Genomic DNA, 22,985 nt, shown 5'->3' on the forward strand with positions numbered 1-22,985 from the left:
ACATTTTTGGCACATTTTCCAATTACTTTTGTTTAAATTTTTGTTAGAAATTACATAATTGAAATATCTTGAAAGTTTTTGAGGACACTAAATTAAATAATAAAAAAAAATGATTTAAACCATGTAAAATTGCAATTTCACTGACATTTATGTTATTAAATTTTAATAATATTATAAAAAAACAAAAAAACTTAAAACATTAAATTTGACCGTACTCATATATAAAAAAATTAGACTTTATAAAAAATATTAATTAAATGAATGAAATGTAAATCAATTAATTTATGTGGGATTTAATCCTTTTCAGAACACTTGGAAAGTGGGTTTAAAAAACTATATTACAAGCTAGATCAAACCAGCCTCACACAGCTTTTTGCAAGTGGTCAAATAGATCTTTCATTCAACATTGACGATGACTCCAACCTAAATTCAGGTATGCTCAGGAAAAATTAAATTAAAATGAATCATACCACCTTTTGCCACCATTGTGTACACTTATTATGTAATAATTTATGATATGATATTGAGAAGCAGGTACATCATGGTGGATCGAGCTCGTCATCGCAAGTTTCAGGCAGCAGTGCTGCGACAATTATATCCTCCAAGTCCAAGTCATAATGAGAACGAGGTATCTATATATATTTCAACATTTAAAATTTCCATTCTGATTCAACAAGTGCTTGTCAAATCTACATACAATTCAACAGTACAACCGAGAACCTAGCAAATTCACTAGGGAGTAGTCATTATTTATAACCTTAGTACCTTCAAGCTGAGGAAAGCTTGCTCAGGGCTTCATTATTGCAAATGAGTTGTATTAGGCATTGCAGGACACGGTGAAATTTAGTATTTTAAATATTTTATTTCTCCAAAGGAAAACTGTGATATCCCCTCTTCCCTGGATTATTCAATGGGGCCGGCTCAACTGCCCACCAAAATAGTAATAGCAGTGGGTACTCCGAAGTTTTAGACCGGATTAGGTTCTGTGATTTATGGCTTCCTTATTAGAACGGAAGGTGCAGTTGTTTAGCCTTTGGGTTTTAAGATTTTAGATATTTGTAAAACCATGAATAAGGTCAATACGTGGTTTTAGGATCAGTCCAGTCAGTTAATGGGTTACAAATGAAACCCATTTCCAGTATCAAGGATTTTATGGTGACAATGTTTGAGATTAAATTATTGAGGATTTCGAATGATGCTATCCTGTTAATGAGACATTTGTTCAGTGTTGAGGAAGATGGCTTATTACTCCACCCAGGTTCCAATCTATGAGAGGTTCGCAGTGTTAAGGCAGTCGGTGCTAGGTGCAAGTCTTAGACGAACGAATTTGATAGAACAGTTCCTCCCACCTTTTAATGGCTAGCCTAAAAGGGTTTTGACCCTCTCCTACTGGTTCATCCTCCATGGAATGCTGAGTCCACTAAAGCTTTGAATCGGACAGTTGGTATTTCTTCCTACATAACTAAGAGGCATCACTCACAAGACCTTGAATAACATAAGTTTGCTCCTTTCTAGTTGACCTTAGTTGTTGGTATAACAATGAAACATCACTTACAAGACTATTTCCATGTTGTTCACCATCTGTGGGCGGCTAAGTGCATATGCGAACTGTTATCAAATTCGAATTTGGATATAATATGGAAAAAATGGATGAAATTTTCCAATGGTAAAAAAAATAGCCACTACACATTTCATTAATACCAAAAATATATTAATGTTTTTAAAATTCGGGTTTTAACAGCCTAAATATGGAGGCATTGTAACAGCATAACCTGCTCGCTCGATCCTAGAAATTGAAGGTACGTATAATACACATTACACAGAGACCATTGAGGAAAACGAACAGGTTTATTGCCTTAGTGACCATAACTGTGTATTCAAAGTTCAAATCTCTTCTCCAAAGCATGCATGTAAATTCAGTGCTGCAAAATCAGTAATTGTCCATATTGCCTTATGGTTTAAGCATGCACACTACAAAGAGAGCTGAAAACGATGACCACAATTACCTCCATGTGGTTAGTAGTTATGGCTGCCAATGTCTCAGCAAAACAGCCATTAAGTGTTAGATTTTTACCTGGTTGCTTGTTAGGTGATTCTCTTTCCTCATGGCACAGCAGTTCCAGCAGATCCTTTACCTCAAGATTTGTGCAGAGCTATTGATGGCGCATCACTAGGTTAGGTTGTGGGGCGAGCTGTTGTTATGTAGGGGTGTGTCAGGGGGGTGCATACATACATGTGTCGGTGTTCAGTTTGATCTTCGGTTTAGCTTTCAGTTCAGTTCTGTTTTAGGTTGTGTTACCACACAAAAAATGCAAAATCCATTTTTCATTTTTTCTGTAGCAGTGCATCAGGACATGTGCATGTTAGCAGCTTGGATTTGTCTTCTCTTTCATATGATTAGAGTATGCTCATGTCTTTTGAGGATTTGGAGGCAGGTTGGCACATGTGGCCAAGATTCACCTTTTGGGAGCCCATATCCACATATTTTCATATATATTTACTCATTGATGATGCACCTAGCATACCCCAATGCAAAGGTACATATTTGGAGACACATTTGTACATTGAATATTCTATGGCAACGCATCTTATTGGCACACATAATCAGGTTGCTCTATGTTTGAGGAGTTGTTATAACAATTAATGGACCATTGCTTACATTAATCTATGATATCTACTTTTGAAAGGGTTTAATAACCATAATAGAGATATAGCAGATATCTTTTGACACAGTGCCCAGATTGTTGCCAGATTAGTGCCAATTCTATTGATTATCAACAAGATTACATATCTAGAAGGTTATTGTTAGCCTCTGGTCTGTCACTTGGGAAACTAGACCAGTGGCAATGCAATAGACTCTTTGCCATGAGAGTTTAAAGTAAACAATTATGCAGGACATATTAGTATGCTCGAGCAAAAACATGTAATTACTTAGAAGACTAACGTACCAAGGTTGACAAGCCTTAGAATATCTATGAAAACTAAAAAACCAGAGAGCCAAAGGCTTCAAAGCTATCATAAAATCTAGGAAGAAGCAGAGGGTTCCGCCTCAATGGGGTTTGCATCAGATTTACTGGTTGTCCTTGTGCCGGATGTTGTGGCCAAGCGGGCTTCTATGCATTCCATTTTGCCATCCATAGTCTTCTTTTGAAGCTGCATTTCATCGAGCATTAGAAGGATTTCATCCTTGGTGTCATTTTGTTCCAGGAGCACCTTGTCTAGCAATGTTTTCATCTGCTGATAGAGGTCAATTGTGTGCAAATACTGGTTCTAGCGCTCTTTGGTGTGCCCCATATCAGGAGTCCATGCAGTGACATCAGATAAAACATCAAAGTCAAATAGGCATTCTCTTTATCGGGCTGCTTCCTTCTCTGCCTGCTGAAGTTCTTGTTGGATTTCATGAGGAATTTGAGTGTGGAACAACCCAGCAAAAGACTCTGCTCTAAATTGAGTATGTGAACCTCCATGATTTCCATGGCTGCCACCTCCTTGACAGCTCTGGCCATAATGGCGAGTCATAGCAAGGACAAGCAGCAGATGCTAAGACAGGGAGTGGTTCAAATGGAGGTGGGAAGATGAGAGCAAAACAGGTAGCAGAAGGGAGATTGATATTCGAGCTTGAGAAAGCGAGCTTAAGAGCCACCCATATGGTGTCAAGAGTGCAAGGCTAAACCCTGAACAAGCTGGAAACCAGGACTGAAATCTCTCCAAAAGACTGTAGAGAGGAAGGAAACAATTGACATCCGAAGCAGAGAATCCGGAGAGTGGAGACTTAGAAGCAGCAATGTCCTCTCTGCATGGAGGAGATGAATAAAAGGAGTAGATCTCCATCAGAGCAATGACCAGGAATGGACAAAGGCACATTAAGGTACAGGCTGGTGTTAAATTTCTAATTCTGGATTTGATTTAATATTCCTAGCAGGTCATTAACCCAAAAAATTAAATCTAAATCTACTGAATAAGAAATACACTGAAATTTTGACTCAGAAATTTTCAGCGGAAGCAAACACAGGAAATAATTCTCACACACAGCAATTTACACTCCAACTGAACTTCACTTTATAATCAGAACAATGGGGGTTCCCTAATTGGGAAAATGGTCTTGAAGAAATTTTACAAGCTACAACATTTTTTGGGTTTTCTACAGGGCACCTATACAACTGGTATGACCCTCAAAATATCCTTGAATCTGCCACTTGCCGTGTACTTCACGCCCATCATACAGCCTGTACCACCCTCGATTTCCTGTATGACTGGGCTTAAATGATGCACAACCTGTTGTACAGATCATTGTACGACTGAGTGACTATGCTGGGAGTTGTACGATCTGACCTTCTTCCCTGCTGCTCGATGTGACTAGTACGGCCCTTTCTCTCTTGCTGATTGGTGTGATCTCTGCTAGATCAGATTACTGGTTGATTCTACTTGCTGCAATTAATGCTTTTTGTAGTTCTCTCTAAACCTCTGAACACTTTGGATGCAAGTCCTTTATCATCCACATTGTATTCACTTTGTGCTCTCTCACTCACTAAGAAACTGGCTTTCTCAAATCTGTATCTTCTTCTCTCCTTAGGCTTCTTTTTATAATTCTTATTGAGCTAAACCCCTTACCCTAATCTCCAAAGTGATTGACAACTGAGATTAGATGTCACCTCACTTGAGATCAACGATTGTGATTAAGTCTAAGTCACTAATGTAATCAACTTACATTTCCTTAGACGTTCCTAGCTCAATAGCTATCATTAATTAATTGAATTTAATTATCTAACACACTTTCCCTAAGTTAGGCCTAGGAAAATTATAAAAATAAACTTATTCAATTATTTGAGGTTAATTAAGCAAGTTTCCTCAATGAGACTTGGGACAACTCCTGCATGCTTGACACCTAGGCTGTGCAGAAGCACTTGTTTGCTGCTAAACTTCAACACTCGCTCTTAGTGAGGAATGTATTTGGAAAAACTCAGTTTAAATTTCATTTCCTTTAAGAGAAGATCTGCCTCATCTCTATAAAAGACAAACTTTCCTTTTTATCAAGGGTTTGGTTAGAATATCTACAAGTTGCTTATTGGTGGAGATATAGTGAAGCTTCACTGCTCCTCTCTAGATCCTATCTCTGATGAAGTGATACATGATATCAATGTGCTTGGACTTGTCATGAAATATTCGATTCTCAGAAAGTTTGATACAGCTCTGATTATCATAGTAAATCAATGTAGGCTGCAACTCTTGACCAAACAGCCTAGTAAGTAATTTGTGAAGCCAAATAGCCTCACAACTTACCAAACTCGCTGCCATATATTCTGCCTCTGCTGAACTAAGTGCCACGAAAGCTTGCTTCCTATTGAACCATGGAATTACTGTTGATCCGAAGATAAGTAGCACCCTAAGGTGCTTTTCCAATCTATTGCACTCCCAACCCAATTGAGTCTATATAGCCTTGCAACTTCGCTCCATCACTCTTGACATATCCAGCCCATACTCCACTGAAACACACAAGTATCTGAATATATACTTCATTGCACTCCATTGCACCCACTTTGATTCTGTTGAATTTTTGTACATATGGTCAGTCTTCATAATTAATATTTTAGCCCTTGATGTATTATATAAAGCATGTTCTTCATGCTATTGTCAAAAGAAATTTTTTGAAGGCATGTTCTTCATGTCCTTTTCAAAAGATAAAAATTTGAATTTTGAAAATTAATTTTTTGCCTCCAAAGAAGCCAAGTCGGCCCTCCTCCTAGTCAAGTCAGCCCCAGTGAAGAGGCACCCATTCGACATCACGAGTTTTGAGGAAAATCAGAAGGCGACTCTTAGGCAAAGAAGAAGGCTATATAAAGAACTCGTCCTCCAACATTACATACACAATTTAGATCTCTTCTGTGAAAATAATTCGAACCTTCTGAAGCAAAGACCAAGTCGAATATGAGGCAAAATGTTGGTCAAATTTGAGGTAGAGATCAAGACGGATCTAAGGCTGAATATTGGACGAATCTGAGGTAGAGCAAGGACAAATCAAAGGTCGAATGTTAGAGCAACAGGACTGAATTTCTTGGGTATAGAAGGAGGATGAATTTTTTCCCTACCAGACCTAACCAAACCGAGTTTGGTGGCAGACTTATGACTTGACTAGGAGGCAATTGGACTAGGTTTGACCAAGACTACTTTGCTGGTCAGTTTGACCTTGTGTATGACTAGAAGATCTAGGTGTGTCTCTTGTTGAATTGAAGAATTTCTCTAAGGAAAAGGTTGTTGGGTTTTTCCCCCATGTGGGGTTTCCCAAGGTAAATGTTTGTGTTCTTGTTTGGCTGTCTCTTTATGATCCTACTGGCATTTTGTTTTACTGTTGATATCCTATGCGTAATTGCTTTATGATGAATAAAAATGCAATAAAAATTTAATCTAAGAGAAATCATAAGAATTAATTATCAATTTAGAGGATACTTGAAAAATTAACAAGTTCCACCATGAATTGGTTCAGGATGTTTACAACAAAGCAGATATCTGGCATAGTGTTGACCAAATACATCAAGGAACCAATTGGATGCATATACAACATGGGATCTACTAACTTTGAATCCAAAGTGCTCAACTCCTTCAGATTGTTCATAGGTGTAGTCATAGGCTTACAATCCACCATCTTGAATCTCCTTAAAAAATTCAACTGCAACTTCCCTTCTCTAAGGAAGATCTCACCTGGCTACTATCACACCGCCAACCCTAAGAAGCAATGCATCAAGGTAATGCCCTTCATCTCAAACTTCGAAGCCAAATTCTTTTTGCATATGGCAATGAGCTTCTCCACACTTGTGAGAAACATGTAATCAACAAACAATACCAAGATAAGTAGATCACCCTCAACAAGTATGAAATACAAGTTGGGATCCTAGAGTACCACACCTTCTGTACCTGCTTGAGTCCATATAACACCTTCCTAAGCCTACATACATGAGAAGCCCTCTCATGTATCTCAAAACCCCGAGGTTGCTCAATGTACAGTTCATCTTCAATAACTCCATTGATAAATGTTGTCTTCACATCTATATGATGTATCTTCCACCCCATGACCGAGGCAATAGATATGACAACCCAAATGGAAGTATACCTGGCAACTAGAGAAAAAGTTTCCCCATAGTCCACTCCCTCCTTCTAGGAGAATCCTCTCACCACAAACCTTGCTTTGTATCTCTCTATGTTGCCATCCACAACATGCTTGATCTTGAAGATCCACTTGGATCTCACCACTGACTTTCCCTCTAGTCTCAGAACTATATCCCACACACCATTCTTCATAATGGAGTGATACTCCTCCATCATGGCATCCCTCCAAACCTATTGGTCTGCTACAACCTCAAAACTAATAGGCTTGAAATCAATGATGCTACACATGAGAACCATATAGTTGGGAAACTTCCTCAATGACATACTTTTCTTGAATGTACTCCTAGGATCCTCCACATGTTCCTAAGTGCCCCTCAATGTTTGTTCTACTGATTGAGGCCTCCTCCTGACAGCAGTGGAAGGGGCCTCCAACTCCTCCTTCTGACCTAAAGATTGAATCCCTGAAGTGGGTGGTGATAAACTTTCCTCAATCTTTGAAGCCACTTGCTCCTTGTTTTCTATCTTTGGAAGGGACTCATGTAACTTCTTGAATGTCAAACCCTCTTCAAGCTTGACATCCTGAGCCTCGATTGACCACGGTCTTCCTTTGTGCTAGAATGAGGACCCTATATGCCTTTGAGGTCTCACTATAGCCCACAAATATACCCTTCACCCCAAAGGACTTTAACTTTGTCCTCTTCTCTAATGGTATATGGGCATGCACTGGACAACCAAAAATGCGAAAGTGGCCAATCTCTGGCTTCACTACGAAGAAAGCTTATTCTGGAGTCTTGTCTCCCAAGACCTTATGTGGACTCTTGTTTTGGACATACATTGTTGTATTGCATGACTCCGCCCAAAGGAACATGGGTAGATCTTGGAAATGAATCATCCCCTTGGAAGCTCCAACTATAGATTGATTCTTCCTTTCGGTAACCTCGTTTTGCTATGAGTTGTATGGCACAATCATCTCCCTCTTGATACCTGCCTCCTTGCAAAAATATTTGAAGTCATTGGAGGTGTGTCACCCCCATTGTCAGAGCTCAAGACTATGATATTCTTGTTTGTCTGATTCTCCCCAAGAGTTTTGAACTTTTGGAAGCGACTGAAGACCTCATTCTTAGTGCTCATAAAGAAGATCCATGTCCTCCTATAGAAATCACTAATGAAGGTTACATAATAGCTAGCACCCTTCAATGATGCTACTGACATCAAATGACACGTTTATATGCACTAGATCCAAGATCCCCTTGGACCTATTTTCCCTGCTAGGAAAATTAGTACCCCTTGCACACTCCCTGCTACTCCACCCTTTATTCTAGAAGATTAGTGGCAATATTGATCAGTATGGGCAATGCTCTATGGTACAAGTGACCCATCCTCTTGTGCCAAAACTCATGTAGGGTGTCACTGTCATGAACCAAGGCTTGTGTTGGCTGAGTCTTTAGCTTGTACACATTACCCTCTCTACCTCCAATAACTCGTCCTGAGTCGAGGTTAGATGCACTCGACCAAGTGTGAACTTGCCTATCATGGAAAGTGATGGCATATCTCTTGTCCCCCATGGCTGAGACTAAGAGTAAGTTCGTAGAACAATTAACACATCCTTCACCTCTAGAGAACCTCCTAACTCCAACTGGAATAAGATAGTCCCAACTCCCTCTACACCATAATGCGATAGTCCCAACTCCCTCTACACCATACTTGGCATTATTGCCAAGCTCCGCATGCAGATCCAAGTCTCTCTTTGATAAACTAGTGAACAACTCATGTGATTCCATTATGTGACAAGAAACTTGACTATCCATGAACCAAGCACCAGTGGAAAATGTGCTAGAAAGACAAGAGACTAATGAGAACTCTTTCTAGAACTTTGCAGCAAACTCCTTAACCCGTATATGTAGATGTTGCTACTTGCTGCGACTTTCCTTTCCCCTTCTTTTGTTCAAGACACTGTGAAGCATAGTGCCCACCTTGTGGCACACAAAACATTTGATGTTACTCAGGTCGTTCTTCTTTGTAGACTTTGAAGTCATTTCTCCACTTGAATTCTTCTTGGCCAAACCCTTTCCTTTTCCCTTCTGTGCCTAACTGGCAAGAGCTAGGTTCACATCATCACCCTTATGCAGACTGACTAAAGATTCATCTCAAATCTCCTCCTGGATGAAATCATCCCATAGCCTATCAAACTTGGGAAATGTCTACTAGATGAATGGGGCCCATGGCTTGGTGAAAACATTCAAGGTTGTTCTCACCATCTCTTTGTGTGACACGATCTTCCCAACTACTGCTAATTGATCATGTATCTGCGTAATCTTGGTGGGATAGTTGGTCACTTTATTGATTTGGTCATCTTGATGGTTATGAGTTTTCCCCTTAACACCATCTTCTTGTTTGTATTGTTTCTCTTGAAAAGATTTTTCAGAGCCACAAACAATTCCCTTGCTGGTGTCTTCTCATATAGGTAAGGAATCAAGTCCTTCATGCCCATGGCATCTATAAGATGATCCTCATGCCCTTCATGTCCTTCTGCTGATGGATGACAACGTCTGTTGGATCAATCAGTAGGGTTACTGTTGTGTTTGGAAAATCCCACAACCCATTCTTTTTCAAGAGTAATGTAACCCTTACATTCCAAGGGATGAAGTTAGAGCCACCCTCCAACCTGTCCTTAAACCTCAAACTGATTGCTGTCATCTTCAAATCATAAATTTACTGAAGAACATTCATTGCTGGCATTCTGAATTTGCTTGAAAATTTGTGAGAATTCTGATTTCCTCTTCAGAGTTTAAAGCTCTGATACCATGTTGAACTTCTAATTCCTGATCTGATTTAATATTCATATTCAACTATTAATCCAATAATATAAGTCTAAATCTACTGCATAAGAAATACATTGGAATTTAACTTGAAAAATTTCAGTGGAAACAAACAAAAAAAATAATTCTCTCACAAAGAAATTTACCCTCCAATTGAACTTCACTTTGTTAATTAGGACAGTGAGGGCTCCCTAACTGGGAAAATGGCCCTGAAGAAATTTTACAAGCTACAACAATTTTTGGGTTTTATGTAGGGCACATGTATAGCTAGTATGAGCCTCAAAATTTTTCGTGAATCAACCTCTCGAGTTGTTTCCTGTTGCACGCCCATTGTACAGCCTGTACAACACTCTATTTCCAATACAACTGAGTTGAACTGATGTATGCCCTATTGTGTGTTTTGTTGTATGACTGAGTGGCTATGCTGGGAGTTGTATGGCCCTCTCTTGCTGTGATCTGCTACTATACGATCGACCCTTCTTCCCTATTGCTCGATCTGACTAACACAACCTTTCTTCTCTTGTTGATTGGTGTGACCTCTGCTAGATCAGATTGTTGGTTGATTCTATTTGTTGCAATTACTACTTTCTGTATTCTTCTTTGAACTTGTAAACACTTTGGATTAAATTTCTTTGTCATCCACACTGTATTCACTGTGCTTTGTCACTCACTCAGGAAATGCTTTTCTCAAATCTGTGTTTTCTTCTCTCCTTAGGCTGCCTTTCATAATTCTTTATTAAGCTAAACCCATAACCCTAATCTCCAGTCATTGATGGCTGAAATTAGATCTCACCTCACTTGAGATCAATATTTGTGACTAAGTCTAAGTCACTAATGTCATTAAATTACATTTCGTTAGACTTTCCTAGCTCAATAGCCAACATTAATTAATTGACTTTAATTAACATGCATTCCCTAAGTTAAACTTAGGAAAATTATAAAAAAAAACTTAATTACTTGAGGTTAATCAAACAAGTTTCTTAAGTGAGATTTGGGACAACTGCATGCTTGACACCTAGTCTATGTAAAGGCACATGTCTACTGCTAAACTTCAACAACTGTGGCATGATCATAGCATCAAGCTCACATGAGTGGGCAGTTGTTGGAGTTAATGGTTTCCATTAATCTACTGAGCAGCAAGGACATGACTGTAAAGTTAGGCGGGTGAGGGATGGTGTGGCATGTCCTCATTCCTTGTGTGGTGTGACGATGACCTTGCTTTCCTCCCACCTATAGCTTCTCTAATCACCCCATTTGGGTTGAGGAGCTTTCCACCTTTGTTGCTTGAGCATGTTGGTTAATTCATAAGAGTAAAATTAGTGAGTGCACATGGTGGACAACCCCTTGCACAAAGGGGTAAGGTTTGCATGTTTTAAGGATATTTTAAGAGGGGTATTTACCTAGGAAGGACAAGTGACACATCAAGCTTTCACACTTGGTTGAACAAGCCTATTTCAAGAGGGGGTGTTGCATAGGAGGATGACAAGTAGCATCAGGCACTCACTCAAGGACTTGGTCTTCCATATTTTATTATTTTTGGGAGTTACTTTCCTTGAAAGACTCATAATATTATATTTTAATATTATTCGTAGAGGAAGGATGGATCTAAAAGTCTTCTAGAACTTTCTTAATAATATTTAATTTTAAATTAGTTGTGAAGAAAAGCTATAAAAAGAGAAGTACTCCTCACTTGCAGATCAGAAGTTCAAGTGGAAAGAGATCCCCTAGAAGGTCAAAGACATTGTCATCTTTAGGTAGAAGGAGAAAGAGCTGTTGGTGAAGGAATGATTATTTTGTTGTGCTGGTATAATTTCGTTGGTCCAAGGCTGTTACATTTTTATATGGGCTATTTTGGGGTATTAGATAAGGTTTTTTTTGAAAGGTATTTACCCGTCTAAACCCTAGACGTGACTAGAATTGTTAATGAAGATAAAAAGCTGTTGTTCACTCAGATTTTTTATGACTACTGGCTGATTTCTTTTCTTTGATGGTTATGTCATATGGTGGTTGATTTTGAGTTGGATATGAAGTAACATTGTTAAGAGCTTTTAACTAGTTCTATGCATCAATGTGGTTGAATGGAACTATTATCTTTACAACTTGTTGATTTTTCCCTTGCATTCTGGGCTTTTTCATGAAGTTAGTATTTGACTCCATTTGTCTTCTCATATTTTTACCTAAAGAAAATCATAAATTTTTGATTGATTTGTCAAATGTGGAATTGTTATTGGTTTTAAAGGATAGACTTGAGAAATCTTAGTAGGGAATCACCCCTTGTGCTAGAGGAGAGTTAGACTAAAGTAGAGAAGTGGCCATTGAGGTGACCATGGAAAGCAATTTTAAGTTGCTCTAGGGTTTGTACTGGGATGATTTGGACTTATCTTTTGTGTAGATTCAAGAGAAAATAGGTTGCATGCATGGTCTATTATTAGACAAGGGGCAGATCTCAAGGCAGCCTAGGGTGCATTGCATGGGAGGTTCTATTCTTGGAGGAGTGCAGATCCCAAATATGCATGTCTGTTTATCCCCAGCACAAAGTTTCAATCAGTGTTGATAATATTGGTATCGGGAAATATCGGCGAGGGTCCAGAAAATATCTTATCGGCAATATCGGCGAAAATATAGGCAAAATATCGGCAAATATCGGCAAGCATAAAAAATGCATAATATATTCATTTTTTTTCAGATTTTTAAACATATAAAGCAATAACAACATGAAATAAACACATTGGCACATAAATATGAAGAAAACACTGATATATATGATGTCAAATAGAAATGATATATCAAAGGCGATACCAAATCGTGCTAATCCCTGATAATTGTCCATTCAAGGACTCAAATGTGGAGAACCAATACAAAATAACATCACATATAATAATAAAAGTATCTCATCATCATGAGTTACATGTAGCATAACAAATAAAACTAGCAGCTATCTATCTACTGCCCTCTCCCCCTTTTACGGGAAAACATGATGGGCTGTTTGCCAGGCCTGCCCCTAGTAGTATAAGGCCCTGACACTGCCTCTGCACCTAATGTCAAATAATGAGTGCTAGGCATGGAGCTATGCTCTCCTATATCTATAGCAGATGGTGTTGATGCTGATGCTCCCGCAGTGTCCTCCTCCTCCTGCTCCTCCTGCTCCTCCTCTAAGTGCTGCTGCTCCTCTGACTCCGAGTCCTCGTCTTGCTGCCCCTGCTCTAATGGATCATCTGCCACTGGCTCTAACCATGAAGGTGACTCCTCCAATATGGGCTCCTGAGACTCCACCCTCCACGGAGACAATACATCAATATTGTCTAAGGAAATGGCATCTGGATCCACTGGTGATTCTATTTGCCTCACTCGAAGTCGGATGTTGTAATGCACATACACCAAATCGTTGAGGCGTGCGAACTCCAACCTGTAAGAGTGTCAAAAAAAGTAATGAGTCTTGACTCTTGACTCTTGACACTTGAAGGTCATAAATTAAAAATTAAAAATTACAATAAGGGTAATTGCTCAACTGAAGGCTTGAGTTCAAAGTTATACCTGTTGCGCTTTTTGGCGTGTATTTTCTCAAATACACTCCAATTGCGCTCACACCCTGAAGAGCTACATGTTTGACTCAAGATTCGTATAGCCAATTTTTGCAAATTTGGTGCCCTTGCACCATAGCTTCGCCACCAAATATCTACAACAAAATAATGAAATAAAAAATTCAAAAACTTAAAAGTTAAAAGTTAAAAGTTAAAACATAATTAAATTCAAATTTCTAATTTCTAATGAGTGATGACTTGTCACTTACGTGGCATGAAGAGGGCCCTTTCCTTAATGGCATCATCAAAGCCAAATAGGCCAACACAATCCTGATAACACTGTACCTCGCGCTTGATTTTGCTACGAAGCTCAGAATCAGGTACCATCCTCTGAATACAGGAATGGAGCCCTTCCATCACCTCGCCATCAAAATCAAAGTTGCATTTGTATGAAAATGCAGGGTTGAGGAAGAGTGCTGCTGCATGAATGGGTCGATGAAGCATCCCTGTCCACCGACTATCGATCACATCCCATAACATCATCTGCCTATCAAGGCCAGCAGAACCCTTGTCTGCATAATAGGAACGAATGGCCTCCTTGGCCCTATCCATGCCCTCATACAAATAAGGCATTGCAGGCTTCTCTCCATCCACCAATCTAAGAACCTTTACTATAGGTTCGCTAACTGCACATGCTTCTTGTACTCCACGCCAAAATGTCTCAGAGTACACCATTTTTGCAATGGCTCTCCCATCAGGTCTCCTGCTGTATCTACAATTACGCCAATCATCAGACACAAACATTTGCTTCAACTCGAACTGACATCGAAGCAAAGACTGAAGAGTAATAAAGGTTGTGGCAAAACGTGTGATGGCAGGACGCCGTAACTCCTTGTTTCTAGTGAACCTCCTCATAAGGCTAAGAACAAAAGCATGGTTATAAATAAACTTGGGGATGCTCCTAGCCATATCAATTGCCTCCTTGATGAAGGAGAGTTTCTCCATATCCTCAAGCAACAAATCAAGACAATGCGCTGCACATGGAGTCCAGAACAATGTGGGATGCCTCTCCATAAGCATTCTGCCGGCAGACACATAATTAGCTGCATTGTCTGTTATGACTTGCACCACATTCTGCACACCAATCTCCCGAATGAACCCATCTAACAACTCACATATCGTTGCTGCATCTTTGATATGTTCTGATGCATCCAACGATTTAATAAACATGGTACCTTTAGGACAATGTACCAAGAAATTTAGAAGGGTCCTACCCTTCCTATCTGTCCAACCATCAGACATCACTGTGCATCCAGTGACTTCCCATGTCTTTTTCAACTCCGCCAATCTAGAGTTGATGTCCTATTTTTCTGCTTGAAGAATTGGCCCCCGCAACTCCTCATATGTGGCACTTTTGTACCCTGGGCCCACAACAGCAATAGCATCACACATTGGTTGCCAAAATGGATTGGTTTTTGTGATGTTGAGAGGTAAGTCGCTCCAAAAAATACACCTCCCCATGACTCTATCTGCTTCTTGCTTCTCCTTTTTTTTAACAAGCGATTTTATGCCAGGTTGTGCTCCAGCTCCTGTTCGTGGAACAAAAAATGATGACCTCGCATTCACACTAGCAGTAGCGCTAGCATGTGATGGTGTGCCAGTTGTGGAGCCCCTCCCACTAGGGCCACTACCCTCAACATCAAAATCAGGAGAAGATATCCCGAAAGATCTACCTGCACGTTCAGCTTTGTTTCTTTCCGCCTCTTCCTTCTTTCTGTCCTTTTCTTCAATTGCCTCAAGAGCTTTTTGTATAAGCTCCGGACTAGAAACTGTACAAATGTCAACATCATGTCCAGTGAGTCTAGCAAGATGGTATTTCAGTCGTGTAACCCCACCTGTCATCTTGGTCCCACACAATTTGCATGCAAGATATGCACGATTTGTCCCACCATCAGGGATCCCATACTCCCAAAATGGGTCCAAGTTTTTTGGCATATTTGTATTTTGTAGTGGGCTAACTCAAAAGGAAACCTACAACACCAAAAAATTTTTGGAATTAGTAACTTAATAAGTAATACGAAATTACAAATAAGTTAATAACCACATCATTTTACAAAACAACATCCTTATCTCTTATATCAGTGGAGGAAAGAAATTTTATTTCTGAGATTTTGCAATTTGTGATTGACCTCTCTGATTTAAACTCTGCTGCGTAATTTTATTTCTGATACAGCCAATGGTTTTTATTATCTATAATTCAGAGACAGCTCCCAGCCTAGATTAAATAAATTTTAAAAAATGTAATATATAACCCTTGTTTTTTTAATATATAAAATTCTTAAGAAAATGACAGTTAATTTGTTTTGTTTGCAAGATAGTATTCAACATATATTTTAGATTTTTCGCGGCAAATGACCAAGTCAATACCAAAGCTCTTGTCACTTAGGTTGAATCGCTTATGATTCATGATACCACTCACGGATTAAACTTGCGAATGAGAAATTGAACCCACTGTCCAATTGACATTTCTGCAGACTACAAATATCAGAAAAGCCATTCAATAGCTTCGCCAAGGGCAGGTAACTGGAGTCTTTTATTTATCAGTAATTCAATATTTATTTGGCTAAATAAATAAATTGCTGGGAAGACTTTTGGGGAAGCGGTTGATAATTTGAGACAGTGGAAGACTTTTGGGGAAGCGTTCGTGGATTCCTGAAGACGATGAAACAAATTTTTGGAGATAGAATTATAGTTCTCCACCCTGTAATCAAAACATAAGACTTTTTGTATTCGATGCCACATATTTGTGAGTTCCGTAACTAAGAACTGAGGAAAACATAAAGTTCTAATTGCAATAGATCGAGACTACTGACGCAGACAGATAATGGACGTGCGGGCCAGAGTATATTTGTTTTTGTGTTGTATTGTAGTTTGCATGTCAATCGGATCTTCCTGTGGTACTGTTGAGTTGATTAAGGTTTGTATGGAATTACGCCTTTTGCATGGGTTGTGTGCAAAATCGGATTTAATTGTGTTGGAGTTACGTATGTTGTATTGATTAAACATTGTTAAGTTAATGGCATTCAAATTTTGAAGATGAGATCATGATTCATACCTGTTCTTGGCACTTGCAATAATGGCTTCAAACCCTCCTTCGCAGCGACCGCGTTCCGTCTCCAGCTCTCAGAAAAACAAAATGACGTGAATCAAAAAACCCAAAAATCAATTTATACAGGCCGCGCGGACTGATTTCAACCTACCGACGATATTTTCAATCGTCTCGCGATATTTTCTAAAATATCGCTGAAATATCGGAAATCGCGCGCGATTTTGAAAACCAGAAAATATCGCGATATTTTGGGGGCGATATTTCGGCGATATTATCAACACTGGTTTCAATGATTACATGCTTTGACTTTTTCATCTGTAGTTGGGGCACTCCATTCTTAGTAATCCTATCCATGTAGGATGGTGTAGTAGGACATAAGATTAGGGTTAGGGTGTGACATAGTCAAATTGAGTGCTTCTTGCATGTGTCTAGATACTTGTACTTTCCATTCTCATTTTATTTTATTAAAAAGAGATGCACTGTGCTGGTTATTGAGTTTTAGTTTTTTGAGATATTACAATGTATTTATTCTTTTTTAGGTTTTCAATAGAAGATAGATGTACTTGAGAGTTTAGATTTGTTTATTCATTCATATTTACAATAATATGTGTTTGTAGATTAATGTTGTTACTGCCCCAATTAGCACTCTTGTGAAAGTCCCAACTGCAGTGCTACGGAGGTAAGTACACTTGGGAAATGCATCAATGTCACCTTAGTATACTTTCCCCTTCACTTTCAGCCTGCTCTTTGAAACCCAGGGGAGTTATCACTATCTATGTGAAGCAAACATGTCAAGTAAGTTGTTGTGTTGCAAAATATCATTCACTTCAATATACAGCCTAATATATGATTAGATGGAACAATGCCTAATAAATGATAAGATGCCTTAGAGAATATCCAACAAGAAACAAGGGCATAAACCACCACAATATAAAGAGGGTTAGGAACTAATTATTGTGTGTTAGGTCTGAAATGAAAGATAAGCTGCACCAGTGAATACAATTCAACTCTTAGATATCACTCTATAAATGAAAGAACAAGTTACCTTTTAAAGCACAAGAGTGAAATTTGATTGCATAAATCAAGAATGAAAGATGTTCTCGAGTTACTACTTGAGAGTATGCTGTAATAAGAACAAGCTTGCTGCCATCCAAAAATTCCAGATCTCATGATAAAAATATGCAGAAATTCCATATTTGGAGTGAAGAAAAAGAAAACCAAGAGTGTGAAAATACACTTGGAACAGGAGGCCTTGGTTTCTTTTGTTAGGAGAATGAATGCAACATGAAATAACAGCCCAACAATGATAAATTACAAGTTTAATTGATATATAACTATGAAATTAGCATAAACTTATAAAAAAGATGGTGAATCCCCCTAGGGTTTCACCAAGGAAATGTAAGGCTCTTTGAAATAATAAAATACCCTCCTCCAAATGTGCGCCTTCCAAGAAGAATGAGTGAGAAAATAATAACATAATTTCCCTAGGAGAATGCTCTATATTCTCCAAAAATAGTGATGTGGTCCATAAGGTGCATGAACATGTTTGCAATAAATATCTTCCATGAAGCATGTGTGGATATCGTGAATGGCACATCCCTTCATCACATGTGAACAAGGTCTACAAAGGTGTTTGAGAACCAAGTGAACAAGGAACTCCTTTCCACATGTAGACCCAAAGTTGGTCGCCTCCAACTAATTCCATAGGAAAGTGTGCAAAGTGCCAAAAAGGTGGAGCACTTCACATGCATGATAGGTAAAAGGTCTTGAGACCTTCAACAACTTCCCCAAAATGGAAAAGTGCTACCTCCAATGCGCAATCATCCCATCTTGTTAAGCTTGACAAAATCAACTTCTCCAAATAATCATGAAGTATGCTCCATGGTGGTTACAACTCAAACGTACGCAAATGGGCAAGATAACAACCCAAAGATTTTTTTCTAATGTGCAACCACCTGAACCCTATTATGTTTGACTAAATCATCCCAATAAAATACTTCAAGGTGATTACAACTCATCGAATAATGTGCAAATGTTTTTGCATAACCATCAACTGATTTACCAAAACCACGTGCACAAGAAAAGTGTGCCCTAGAGAAATATGCCATCCTCTCCCAAAATACTAATATAATGCATGCCTTAAAATCTATGACAAAGAGAGGAGCGCTCGATATAAAATCCTATACCAATCTCTAAAAAACCCCCAAAGCGTGAAAAAATGCCAAATGAAGTAGGGCACCCAAGTAACAAACCTTACCCAAGATAAATAGTTAATTTAACCATTGAATGGTTTAAATCAACCTCAACATGTGTGTAGAAAGGCTAATGTTCTAATATAACTATAGTTGATCTCCAAATAGTCATTGGATGATTAAATAACCATGAACATGAGTGACAATTGTTGGAGAATCAAGTAGGACAGCTATTTAAACAATTCTCCTTATCCTTAATAATTGCTTGCGAACTTCAGTTAGATTCTTATTATTCTGTATTAGATTAGTTCATCAAAAAATTATCAAGAGCATAAACAATAGAGACAATAGACACCCGAAGTAGTCTCCAAGCCAGGGCAAAACCCCGCCCAGGGGAAAACCCAGTAAGAATCTCTTCTCTTCTTATAGAATCAATTCAAATGAGAAAACCAAGACCCAAAGACCAAAGTCAAACCTCTTCCAAGCACCAAGTCAACCCTCCAAACGATCTCCTTTAAGACAAGACAAGGTCCACCAAAGTCAACGAAAGTCATCTCCTTGAAGATCTGCTTCAATCAAGGTTTCAACCCTCAAATCAGATCTGCAACTTCGGCTTGCAACTTTTGGCGTTGCAACAATTGCAAAAACCCTAGTTCCTTTGCACGTGTGAGCAGAAAAGTGTACAAAAATTAGAATTTCGGTTTCTTCTTGAGATGCTTCCTTCTCCTAGACCTTCGCTACTTTTTCTCCTCTTTTCTTGCTTCAGATCGAACTTCTTTTTGCAAATCGAATGTTTTTCCAAATGATTTGAATTCATCTTCTTTGTATACCTTTCACAAGATGTTGAATAGGCCTCTTCTACGCTGACTTGTCACTGGCCGTGTTTTAAAAACTGGTCGGTTTGAACCAGTAACTGGTCAAACCGGCTGGTTCACTAGCCGACTGGGCCAAACTGATAGAAAAACCTGGTTTGACCCCTCCCTTTGCAAAAAAATTAGAAAAATCGGTCCTAACTAATCGATTTATGGTCAAATTTGTCGATTCTGTCCTAAACTGGTCGGTTCCGTCCTAAACCTACCGGTTAGTTGCCAAGGCGGCGAGGGACCCATGCAATACGGTTTACGAAGGTTGTAGGGTGTTTTGGAGGGAAAATAAGGGTTCTTTCCCTCCAAAAACACCCTCTCCAAGCCTTTAAAAGGAGCTTGCCCCTCTCATTTGTCTCACACATCTCGTTTGGAGTTTTTGTGAGTTTGATGGGGAGGTCAAAGTCGGATTGATTGATTGCTTGGAGCGCATGGTCCCTAGCCATGCAGACCAGTTGGAAATACATAGACAACTTACTCTTTTCAGTATAGCAGCTGGTACCTTTGGCAAAAACTTGGCAAAGATGGCAAGAGATGTGGATCAACCAGGTAAACAATTCCAATTTCCAATTTGTTTTTCTTTTCAAGTTAAATCGTTTACAAATTTACAATTCAAATTATCTATAAATACTTCTAATTTGTAAATAAGTAATGAAATGAACTAAGTTACTAATTAATGTCTTTTTCTTTGCAGCACATTGGTGGGAGTCATTTGGCAGCCAATGTCCTGAATTGCAAAAGTTTTCAATTAGAGTCAGCCAAACTTGTAGTGCTTCAGGTTGTGAGCGCAACTGGTCTGTTTTTGAGTGCATACACACGAAGAAGAGAAACCGTTTGGACAAAAACTATTAAATGATCTTGTCTTCGTGCAATACAACCTTCGACTAAGCGAAACCAAATGATGAACAAAACACTTGATCTAGATCCCATTGTGTTGGATGATATTGATACAACATCAGAATGGGTGGAGAAGACTGAAGACCCTGTGTTTGATGCTGATTTTGATATTGACATGGCATTAGCGGGGGATGAAGCAAATTTGGTGGCACCATCAGAACTAGGATCAGTATCCGCATCAAGAAAGGGCAAACAACTGATGGAAGGCACTAGTGGCGTAGCTCGACCAACTCGTGCTTCCATTAGGTCCACTTTTATTGTTATTGGTGGCAGTGTTACTGAGGTTGCAGATGAGGCTGAGGCATCCTCAAACTCTGATCCAGATGATGTCTATGTAGCTCTTGCTGATGATGATGATCATGTGTCTAGTAGTGGTGATGAATTTGATAATTGATCATGTGTAGACTCTAGAGTCTAGAGTCTAGACTTGTTGTCTTGTAGTAGGCCAATGGCCTCATAGCATGTAGCATTGTTTTTGGACTTTATAGGCCATTTAGAGCCTCATAGCTTAGGTATTTTGTCGATGATATGTATTGCACTCGGTGCCATTTTGATATATTCACCTTTGCATGGTATATAAATGAGCAAACTTTGCATATTTTGTCTCTATTGGCTCGGAATCATTGTTTTAAACCTTAAAAATAGTTTTTAACTTTTTTGTCATTAAAAATTAATTATTTGATGTATTCTTTTTAAAACTGGTCATTTAGACCTGGTAGGTCCGACTTGGTCTTAGAGGTATTTTTTACTTTCTAGACTCAAAAAATAAATTCTTTTACATGTTACAACTTGCCCAAATGGGTCTTATACAAATAATATTGACTCTCTTGACTCATGACAATTATTCTTATGACTTGACAAACCCTAGGAGCATGAAATGCATGCTTGACCTAGATGACCATTTAAAAGAAGCATGAAACCCATGCTTAAAAATAATATTTTTCTTTCTTCTTTTGCTTGTTACATAAGATATACATAATGACATGAGTACAATGACAATTATGAAGACCGAAACTAGTTACATTTTCCAACACTCCCTCTTAACTAGGGAGGTATTCATAATTGTACAATCGGTACAAGGATATTCTCAAATTGAAGAGTTCTCATAAGAAGAGTTGGATTGATAAGCCATCTTTTAAGCATCAACATCATAACCAACATTGTCATCATAGTAAGGCCTTTAACTGACAAGCTCATTTTATTTTAGAGCATAATGCTGGGAGGCTTTACATGAGACACCACACTACCTCTAAGGCACATACCCCATCCAGATGTTCACTAGGTATGTCCTTTTAGGACTTATTCTTATCTTGGATTACCTATCCTCAAAGAACATTAGTCCTCTTCGACCACTCTTGTCTTGGATACCTGTCCAATCCTCAAAGAGTGTCGATCAACTTCCTATCTTGGATTCTATATCCTCAAGGAGTATCAATCTCAGATGCTTATCCAATCCTCCATTCTCCTTCCTAGTGCCTTCACTAAGACTTACGACTGTTAGTCCTGGTCTAGTGCATGACACATGGAGAATATGATGTCTAACATCACTGCCTCTCATCCAAAGAGGAGATCCTCATTCCCTCTTGATTAGGGAATAGATCCTTTCTCCTTCTTCAACATCTAAGGAGACTTCTTACTTGTTGAGAAATCTAGGGGCAACAGGTTAGGTGATTTCTCTTATTTTGATAACTGCTTGTGATGGATTTTTACTTAACTTGATTAGCTTCTTCTTTCTCTTGATTATATTTAATGTTCTTATCATCAAACAACTACCAAATCATAAAGAACAATGAGATAAGAGGACACAGGATGTAGGCAATTAGCTGGGACCAAAACCTCTCCAATCGAGAGGAAAACCCACAAGAATTCTTCTCTTCTTATACAATCTTCAATTGACGAATTCCAAGACCTAATACCCTTGACAAAGACCCCTCCAAGACCAAGTCAACCTTTCTCCTTGATGAGCTTTCTTTCCAGCAATTTCGACCCCAACACCTTCTTCAACAATTTCGACCCCAACACCTTCTTCAGCAATTTCGAGCCAGTAGTTTCTTCTGCAACTTCGACCCAACAGTTTCTTCTGCAACTTCGACCCAACAGTTTCTTCTGCAACTTTGACCCAATAGTTTCTTCTGCAACTTCGACCCAACAGTTCTTTTGGAACTTCAACCTAGCAGTTTCTTCTGCAACTTTGACCCAATAGTTTCTTCTGCAACTTCGACCCCAACAACTATCCAACACCTCGACTTGCCCAACAACTATCCAACACTTTGACATGCCCAACAACTTTCCAGCACTTCGACTTGCCCAACAAATTTCCAACACTTCGACTTGCCCAACAACTGTAGAAACCCTAACACGAGAGAGAGAGAGAGAGGCCCAAAACTTCAATCTTGCTCTTCTTCTTCTTTTTTGTCCTTTTCCAACTTCTATCTTGAGGAGATCGAACTTGCTTGAGAGTATATCCAAATGAGGTCGAGTTC

At 38.9% G+C, this 22,985-nt stretch overlaps 2 protein-coding genes across 5 annotated transcripts in view; one reads left to right on the forward strand and one right to left on the reverse strand.

The window, feature by feature from the left end:
• Window positions 1–298: 298 nt before the first annotated feature.
• Window positions 299–22,985, forward strand: part of LOC149145901 (uncharacterized) — a 38,427-nt gene continuing 15,740 nt past the window's right edge. The window contains exons 1-2 of one of the 4 annotated variants that reach the window (XM_089447480.1): window positions 299–433; window positions 535–628. In XM_089447480.1, coding sequence (XP_089303606.1) covers window positions 542–628 — 87 coding nt within the window. In that variant the 5' untranslated portion in view covers window positions 299–433; window positions 535–541. Of the gene's footprint in view, window positions 434–467; window positions 629–22,985 lie in introns of those variants that run through there. The other 3 variants (XM_089447482.1, XM_089447479.1, XM_089447483.1) reach the window with 3 other exon arrangements.
• On the reverse strand, window positions 9,828–14,356 carry LOC149145902 (uncharacterized). Its single transcript, XM_089448688.1, has 4 exons — window positions 13,711–14,356; window positions 13,455–13,596; window positions 13,038–13,326; window positions 9,828–9,950 (listed from the first exon to the last, which is right to left on the reverse strand). The coding sequence occupies exons 1-4, from the start codon at window positions 14,354–14,356 to the stop codon at window positions 9,828–9,830; spliced, it is 1,200 nt and encodes a 399-aa protein (XP_089304814.1).

Source organism: Pinus tabuliformis, chromosome X (assembly GCF_031772625.1).
Source record: "Pinus tabuliformis cultivar Carrire ecotype Pingquan chromosome X, CPIR1, whole genome shotgun sequence".
Lineage (NCBI taxonomy): Eukaryota > Viridiplantae > Streptophyta > Pinopsida > Pinales > Pinaceae > Pinus > Pinus tabuliformis.